At 39.4% G+C, this 9,506-nt stretch overlaps 1 protein-coding gene across 2 annotated transcripts in view; it reads right to left on the bottom strand.

Moving 5' to 3' along the window:
• Positions 1-1,857: 1,857 nt before the first annotated feature.
• LOC107696112 (otoferlin) overlaps positions 1,858-9,506 on the bottom strand; it is a 62,043-nt gene continuing 54,394 nt past the window's right edge. Inside the window, exons 43-47 of one of the 2 annotated variants that reach the window (XM_016496288.1) lie at positions 8,865-8,963; positions 4,812-5,053; positions 4,439-4,617; positions 4,168-4,268; positions 1,858-2,182 (exon numbers count right to left, since the gene is read on the bottom strand). In XM_016496288.1, the coding sequence (XP_016351774.1) occupies positions 2,002-2,182; positions 4,168-4,268; positions 4,439-4,617; positions 4,812-5,053; positions 8,865-8,963 (802 nt within the window). In that variant the 3' untranslated portion in view covers positions 1,858-2,001. Of the gene's footprint in view, positions 2,183-2,568; positions 3,241-4,167; positions 4,269-4,438; positions 4,618-4,811; positions 5,054-8,864; positions 8,964-9,506 lie in introns of those variants that run through there. The other variant, XM_016496289.1, reaches the window with a different exon arrangement.

The following is a 9,506-nucleotide window of genomic DNA, read 5'->3' as shown; positions in this document are numbered from 1 at the left end:
TTTGTATTACATAGCGAAAACTATGAAAATATAAGGTAACTGTAAACCTAAACGATCTCAAAATTGATTGTGCACCTGTTCATCTGTTTGAAACACACACACTCCACACCACAAATCCTAATGTGTGTGTGTGTGTGTGTGTGTGTGTGTGTGTGTTTTGACGGTGAGAACAAGAGCATATTTGTCAAAAATATGAGACATGGTGAAGAAACAAAGAAAAATCAAGGTAAAAGTCCCTTTTTGTGTGACATTTCTAATCAAGCTGTGGTTTTGCAAAAAAAATTACACACAAATAGCATGAAAATATAACTATTTGTGATACACAAAATGCCAACTATGAAATTAGCTTAAGCAACACAGTGAGTTGACCATTAAATGTAATTTCCTTCAGAATGTTGTAACATATACAATACTGTGCCTTGAGATGAGGTGGATATGTTCATGACTTTCAGAAATAAATGACTAAAATGACAGAATTTTCCTGTGATGCATGTATAGACACTGTTAGGTTGTAATTAGACAAATTAATTAAACCAATGACAGTGCAACAGAAAGAGGCAAAATAACTCATAATTGAAGAAACACCCCATAAAAAGCCTTCAACAGGTAAGAGTCTCTATGCATACTTGGCAAGTGCCAAACACAAACATTTAATAATATTCTTAACTGACAGATGATCTTATATTTGCCTTAAATCAGCAATAAATTGCATTAAATCAGCAATGCTTGTAAGTGATGCCATCCATTTCAATAACCTGCTTTGTGCATATTGTGCTGGCATCAGGTGATTATCCAGAGATGTTGAAGATCTTCTGGATGAAAGCTGACGGTAGGGAAAAGAACAGGAGGCCCAAAAAGATCAGTCCAGTTATGATGAGCAGAGTCACCACTGTTGCCAATTTATACTGCCGCCAACACATTATGCGGGTCACCCGTATTGGACTCAACAACCACGACAGGCTGGTAGTCGGACGACTGTGTGAAAGAGAACAGGGTTATACTGTAAACTCTCTCACACACATGCACAGCCACAGTATGGAAACAACAGACATGTTCAGTGTTTTATTTCAATGCGTTCATTTTATTAAGTCTTCATACTGACAAAAATAAATAAATCCATATTGCATTGCACACATGTAAACAAGAATTAAAAATACACTCTTTTTATATAAACAAGCCAAAATCAGTGCAAACAGGTCCATCGTCAGATTTACCATTCACTAAATAGAGCAACATTAAATAGCAAGCAAAAAAGTACAATGCACACAGCAAGCAAAAACAACAGTAGGAAATGCAAGAAATAGCATTCTATTATGTTCTTTAAACTTGAAATGTCATATGAAATATCATTCCCCTACTAGTTTCTGTGTTTCTCTAAAGGATAAACAACATTATCTTACTGGAGTGCAGAAGATTTGTGTCATGGACTGAAAGTGCAAATATCAAGGCAAAGTGTAATTAAATTACATACTGTATATATGAGGCCTGCAACCCTATCATAATATTTTTCAGATTGTAGCTACTGATGAACAAGTCATCTTTCTTCAGACAAACTTGCATGCTTATTGTGCTTTTAGCAGCAACATATACACATGTAGACAATAACAACAAAATCCAATCCAATACTCAGCAATGCATTAATATGAACATATGCCAGAAAATATATACCAGAAACGCTAGTCCAGTTTAGTCAATTTCGTACCAAAAATAGACACTTCACTGCTTTTTTTTCTCCCTATGACCAATTATTCTTGAAATATACAAATAGAAAGATAAACAAGTTCATTGATCTTTTTTGTGTTAGGCATGCAAATTGATACTGAAAAAGTCAAGATATTTGATACGTTATGCTTAGCGTGCAACTATGAGGGACGGTAAACTCTTAAGATGTTGTTTAAAAATAAAAGAAGTGCTGCAAATTGTAATCAAGTATTAGAAAAGGGCCACTTCAGAGGGCAAGGTCAAATCAGAATTTCTCAAATGAACCTTTTTGACCCCTCTTTAGGCCCCGAGCAGCTTCTTGACCAGATAGCCTGGCATGCTGTAGAGAAACAGGCCCACCATGATCAGCAGCAGCAGAGCCAAGATGATCTTGATGATGAGCCATTTGTAGCGGTTGCATATCAGGTAGCGGATGGCCTTCAGTGGGCTCAAAAACCACAGGAAGGTGGTGTCAGGCCGGCTGTGATTGGAAGTAGTGGTGGTGGTGAAGGAGTTGCAGGTAAGAGGTGGTGAGTTGAAAGGTGAAACCATGGATGATGGAGGAAGAGAGGTAATACAAATGTTAGTGGTTAGTAAGATGATAGCAAAGTTGTAAAATCTCTTTAAGGCACATTATCCATTTAAAACGATAGTTCGCTCAAAATGAAAATGTCTTAAGTATCTTTTTAAACCTGTATGACTTTATGTCTTCTGCTGAACACAAAAGAATATATTTTGAATATACTTTTTGCCAATGCAAATAAAGTAAATTGGGTCCAATGAATATTCCCACTGACTTCCATTGTATAGACACTTTTTACTACTTTTGTGTTTCACAGAAGAAAGAAAATATCATACAGGTTTGGAACGACATGAGGGTGAGTAAATGATGACAATTTTTCACTTCTGTGTGAACTATCCCACAGAGCTAGTAAAAATGTTCGCCTACGACTACCACATATGTGCATGATACTTTAAATTTGCAATGGATTGAGCTCAGAGCAGTACAATGACACATCAGGCAACAAAGTGAAGTTCAGAAAGCATAGTAGCAGACAGTCGACTATAAATCTCATAAAATCCATAACTGGGACAGAAAACTGGAGGCAAATGATAACCACAAAGACCTGAAGTACATCACAACACACAGATATGCCGATAAGTATAAGATGGAATGATAGAGGAAAGACAAAATGAAAAACACTTTATCACCCACAATCCCTCAGGTCGACGTTAGGCCTTTAAAGACAGCGTAAGTAGCAAAAAGACAAATACATTGTGAATGGCTCAGAGAGAGACTGAAAGCAGAGAAAACAGAGGCAGTGAGAGTGGGCTACCAGTGGTCTTCCCATCTCCCCTCACGCCCCTAGGAGTTTCTTGACCAGGTATCCAGGAATAGAGTAGAGGAAGAGCCCAACGAGGAGAAGGAGGAGTAGCAGGGCCAGAGCCTTCAGGATCAGCCAGCGGTAGTTGTGCCAAATGAAGTATTGTATGGACTTCAGAGGGTTCATGAACCACATTAGACTGGTGTCTGGACGACTTTTTCCAAAACAGGAATGGGGGTTGGAATGAAGGAAATGAACAGGAAAGGATAGGCGGAGGAAAGGGCAGTCACAGGAGGAAGGAAGGATGTGAAAAAGGAGAGTGGGAGTATTAGAAGGGGAAGTTAACCGTTTTAGAGGGGCATTCTTCACTGGAGAGAACGCTTCTGACTTAAGCCCACTTTACTTGTCAGTGTTTGTGCCATACCTGTAATTATCTACAGTATTTATATGAGAATCTTTATGTCTCCTTTCTATAGCCGTATAATTAGCACATCATCATCATTTAGACCGTATACCCGAAATACTTCATGTATGCTGGCTACTATGGAAGCCTGTTCCAGCCTCAGAGTAAAAAATAAAAGGGTAATTGTCAATTTATTTCTTGTTATTGCAACTTTATATTTCACAATGTTACTTCATAAACATTGTAATTTTATACACTGCCATGGGGTCAATAAACTTTTTTTAAGAAATCAGTATTTTTATTCAGCGAGGATTCATTAAATTGATAGTATTTTGTAAACTGAGTGACAGTAAAGACAAAAATAGAAAACTGTTATTTTAAATTGTAATAATTTCACAATACTACTGTTTTTACTGCATTTGTGATAAAAATTAATGTAGCTTTGGTGAGCATAAGAGACTTATTACAAAAACATTAAAAAAATCTTACCAACCCCAAACAATTAAACGGTAGTGTACCTGCATGCAACTTTATTTCTTATTTTAAACTTAACCTCACAATTACCTTTTTATTTTTTACTCTTGTGGCAGAAATAGGCTTTCATATTCTACTCTGCAGTATATGAGATATGATATCTTGCATATTTATTCACAAACTGAAAATGCATCATTACTCAGATGTGCTAGGCACCATGTGAGTGGAAGCAAATGTGTGTGCATGAGCGGCTTTATGTCTTACTTTGGTTTCTCAAGTGGCTCAGGTTCATTACGCCCAAAGCCGACTGGATTTTTCTCTGCCTCCTCCGCTGTCAATAGATGGAGCTCTGCCTCCACTTTTCCCTGCAAGCATGACATGGTTAGAATGTTAATGAGGCTGATTGATCTTATGCAATCAGTTCAATACACTTATCAAGCAAATGTAAAATAACATTTGGGTAATAATAATTTTATCTGGCAAAGAAATGCCTATTTTAATATTTTTAATTTATTTATTTATTGTATTAACTCACTGTGAGCTCAAATTCATCATTCTCATCCCGGGCCACAAATGGCCACCAGCCCTTCACTCTCTTCTGTTTGAAGATGGAGATGGTTGGTAGCTCATGCTCTTTGAGAACCATGTTGAGAGAGCACTGCTTAGCTGTTTTTGCCCCACGGGGAAACTTATTCAAGTCCAGCTCAATCGCACCTGCGAAAATAAACACAGAGCATGAAAAATGTCTTTTGTTTTGGAATCAAACACATGAACTTTTAACTGAGCACAATCTTATTTACAATAATTAGTTTATTCTTCAAAGCCAAAATGATCTCGAGTACATTCAAGGAAGTCATAAATATCTAATAATATGTCCTTTTTTTTGTCTTTCTGAATTGTGAACGTACCCAGGAAGTCATCTGCAGAGAAATGGTCAGCATCCCATACTTGAAGGGTGAGTCGAGCAGGAATCTTGTACTCTGTCTCATCCCAGGAAAACATGGATTCCTTCTTAGAGATGACTATCTTCTCCTCAGCCATGAGATAGTCAAAAGGGAAGACAAAGCGCCAGTTGAAGTTTCCTTCCCCAGTTAGAGAGTGATAATGCACGTCTGTGTCCTGTTTATCCTCCTGCTGTCCTTTTAGCCAGCTGAGCAGGGAGATGATTTTCAATTGTTACAAGCAACACAATTTTAATATTCATACAAAAAGCATAGAACAAGCATAGAACACTTATGGTCATCAGTGATTTCTTGTATAAGTCGCATGACAAAACATGCAGAAATGTTCTTAACAAAGCATGCATTTATACACTTTTATAATGTGTGAAATGTACATACAAAAATACTGAATAGACAACATGCATAAAATAGCATTAATACACATAAAGCTGATACTCCAATACTGCATCAGAAAACTGGAAAAAAATGAAATAATCCAAATTCTACCCCATTGTCATTGCATTTACAATAGATGTTATTGAACATTTGAATGAAGTTCAAATTATTATATTTTTATAATAAAGTTCAAAGAATATGTAGATGATTAATTCATGACATAGAAGAGTTATGTGCTTGTTACTCTTTGATAATATCATTTGAAAAAGTGCATGTAAATCACAGATGCATTCTCTAGAAACAGAAAAGAAAAAGAGATGCCAGACCTGACATCTAGTCAGTTCCCCTTCAGGAACTCGAGATGCGTCGAACGCTTTGGGAAAAACGATTTCGGTTCAAGATGCTTACGATCAAACAGATTGTGTCTCAAATCAAGTCCGAGGACTGGTTTGTCACGATAGATCTCAAGGACGTACTTCCATGTATCCATTCTTCCTCAACACAGGAAGTTCCTGAGGTTTGCTTTCGGGGGCGAGGCATACCAATATCGAGTTCTTCCGTTCGGTCTATTACATCGATGAATTACATCGATGATTGGTTGATTTTAGCTCAGTCAGAGCAGATGGCGGCTCGGCATCGAGATGTCGTCCTTGCACATATGAGAGAACTGGGGTTACGGCTGAACGCCAAGAAAAGTGTACTTTCTCCAATACAGAGAACCACTTACCTAGGCGTGGTGTGGGATTCGACAACGATGCAGGCACAGCTGTCGCCTGCTCGTATCGAAGCGATTCTCACAGCCGTGAGAGGAGTGAGAGAAGGCCAGTCACTGACTGTCAGACAGTTTCAAAGACTGTTGGGTCTGATGGCAGCTGCGTCCAACGTGATACCTTTTGGCCTGCTGTACATGAGACCCTTGCAGTGGTGGCTCAGGACCAAAGGGTTTTCCCCGAGGGGCAACCCGCTTCGCACAATCAAGGTCACGCGGCGATGCTTACGTGCCTTAGACATGTGGAAGAAACCTTGGTTCCTGTCTCAAGGCCCGTCGCTGGGGGCTCCTTGTCGTCGTGTAACGCTAACGACGGACGCCTCCCTCATGGGTTGGGGAGCGGTCATGAGTGGCCATCATCTCATGTGGCACATCAACTACCTGGAGATGTTGGCTGTGTTTCGAGCTCTAGAACACTTCCTTCCAGCCCTAAGGGGACATCATGTGCTTGTCCGCACAGACAACACATCGGTGGCCCACCTTGTCGCCGGGTCCCATTGTACTACAGGCCTTTTGTCCTCCTCCCTTCCAGGAAGCAGGCCAGGAGAGACTCAATCTGCTGTGTCCAGTGCGAGCACTGGACACTTACGTTCACCGAGCTGCACAGTGGCATAAAGCAGATCAGTTATTTGTTTGCTTTGGTTCACCTAAGAAAGGAGTTCCAGCGACCAAGCAAACTATGAGTCGGTGGGTGGTCGAGGCCATCACACTGGCCTACGAGTCCTCTGGCCTCCAGTCACCCATGGGGGTCAGAGCGCACTCGACCAGGGGTATGGCGGCCTCCAAGGCCTTGTCAGTGGGCGTGGCCCTTCAGGATGTTTGTGCTGCGGCAGGCTGGTCCTCCCCGCACACATTCATTCGGTTTTACAGTCTCGACCTGGCGTCTACTCCAGGGACCCAAGTCCTTTCGTCTTGATGTGCTCGCCAGATACACACCAGACAGTGACTTGCTCGTATGGCGCAGTTGGTATTCTCGTTCCCAAAGCGTTCGACGCAGCTCGAGTTCCTGAAGGGGAACGTCTCGAGGTTACGTATGTTTTCTGCACTTAAAGGAATAGTTCACCCAAAAATGAAAATGTGCTGAAAATGTATTCACCCACAGGTCATCCAAGATATAGATGAGTTTGTTTCCTCATTGGAACAGATTTGGAGAAATGTAGCATTTTATTTGTTTCTTACAAACACACAACTTTTCAGTTCACAAGATGTTAATTGATGGACTGGAGTTGTGTGGATTACTTGTGGATTAATAAAATGTTTTTATAAGCTGTTGTTTTTACTGTCATTCTGACAGCACCCAGAATGCAGAGGATCCATTGGTGAGCAAGAGAAGTAATGCTAAATTCTGATAAAGAAATTAAATCTTGATTTTAAGCAAATTTTTATATTTGGGTGAACTATTCCTTTAAGTTGTGAGGCTTTGATATGCAGAGCATACCAGTTTGAAAGAGTAGTCTGTCCCAACAGCATTACATCATATAGAGGTACTGTATTATGATTTTATTTGAACCATTAGTAGCCAACTTTATGGATCCAATACATGCATAATTGTATGTGTAACTTTTCAAAAGAGACAGATTAAGTCCTCGAGACAAATCCTTAGGCAACATATTGGTATACAAATATCACGTCAGATTATAAAAGTAGATTTTGGCATGCAAACAGACATATCTTATGCTTTCATGCAGTATTTGATAAGGCCATCTCAGTCCCCAAGACATACTAAACAAAAATGGCTCTATAAACCAAGACCATACCAGTTAGTAAATCTTAAGGCTGATGATACACGGGGCAACTTTTTGAGCAATGTTGCCGCCAATGGGCAACCAGATGAGACACAGAGCCCACGACCGATCTAAAGTATCCAGAAAGACATTTGTTACCCATTCTCAATAAGAAAGTGCCCAAGCAACATTGCTCAAAAAAAGTTGCCCAGCCAAATTGCTCAAAAAGTTGCCCCGTGTATGTATCATCAGCCTAAAGCATCCATTTATAAAGAGTTCAACTGAACAGCCAATTGAATTAAAGGGGTCATATGATGCGATTTCAATTTTTCCTTTCTCTTTGGAGTGTTAAAAGCTCTTGGTGCATAAAGAAGATCTGTAAAGTTGCAAAGACTAAAGTCTCAAATCCAAAGACATATTCTTTATAAAAGTTAAGAGTCAGCCACGCCTACCTAAAATGGCTCGTTCTAACACGCCCCCACATATCTACGTCACTATGTGGGAAGATTTGCATAACGCCGCCCAAATGTTCACGCAAAGAAAGAATGCATAACTTTTATTCTCGCTGTAGTTTTGTTGTTGTCGCCGCCATGTCGTAAAGACGCTGTGTATTGAACCTTAAACTGCATAAACACATTTCATTACACCAAATACACCAAATAATGTTCTTTTTAGCAGCATCATATGACCCCTTTCATTTTAAATAACATTATACAGTGAATTTAGAGGTGATAACTAGAAAGCAACATCATTTTGAATGATATGGTCCCGTTTAACTTGAAACTGTATGGAAGGTGGTATTTGGAAGGAGCAGGTGCAGATTTCAGCAGGCGGTGGGCAGAGCGGTCAAGCCATGCGATCGTATCGTCTTTACCCCCTGACATAGATGTCAGACATCTTCTCTCCTGTCAGGAAAGCATCGTCCTCTAGAACTACATCATCAGTGTTCCAAATAATAACACGAAGCTCAAAGCTAGATAACAGCACAGCAATGACATGGGGGCAGGGAGGAGGGATAGACAAAATAACACCAAACGCAACAACACAGACAAACAACAAAAGAAAACAGAAACAAACAAACAAAGGTAACCGATTAAACCACACACTTTTCTCACACCTGCCCATACCTACCCCCTCACAAAAATGTCACTGGACTTTTCCCCTGTGAAGTAATCATCGTCTTCCAGAATTACCTCGTCAGTATTCCATATTATCACCCTGAGCTCATATCTGGGAGATGAAAAGAATGGGATCATCAACTTACTGTGTTAAAGTGTTAAAGTGTTTTAACACAAAAATGTGCGTCGTGTGGTAATATCTAAACTACAGTAACTGGAGTCAAAAGAAAAATATTATTTGAAACTATTATTAATTATGTCCAAAGTCTTTTTGTTAGATTAGGTAAAAACTGCAATCATCATGACCTTTTTTACTTTCTTAGCGCATGTTCCTGTTCTTGTAATTGATTAAAATTTGTCTTCATAATCTTTAATTGAAACACAATAGTCTGCTCTTCCTCTGAAAAGATTTCACCTTTTTAGAATTTAGTCAGTGCATACTATTGGATAATGACATTGAATGTGCACATAGCTTCTTATATTTGCAATGCAATGCAACTGCACTTTTTGACTTTTTGCAGCGCATGAATATCTCAGACTAAAGTAAGACAGTTTCACAGTACAAAACTGGCACATTCTTTAGATGATTAAAAAATAAAGGCAGATGAGAGGCGTGAAGCCAGAAGAGTAAGTATGAGAGGAAAAAGAAAAAGGA

The sequence above is a fragment of the Sinocyclocheilus anshuiensis genome, unplaced genomic scaffold (assembly GCF_001515605.1).
Source record: "Sinocyclocheilus anshuiensis isolate Anshui unplaced genomic scaffold, SAMN03320099.WGS_v1.1 scaffold306, whole genome shotgun sequence".
Lineage (NCBI taxonomy): Eukaryota > Metazoa > Chordata > Actinopteri > Cypriniformes > Cyprinidae > Sinocyclocheilus > Sinocyclocheilus anshuiensis.
The sequence above is the reverse complement of the archived record's forward strand: the minus strand, read 5'-3'. Positions and strand labels throughout refer to the sequence as shown.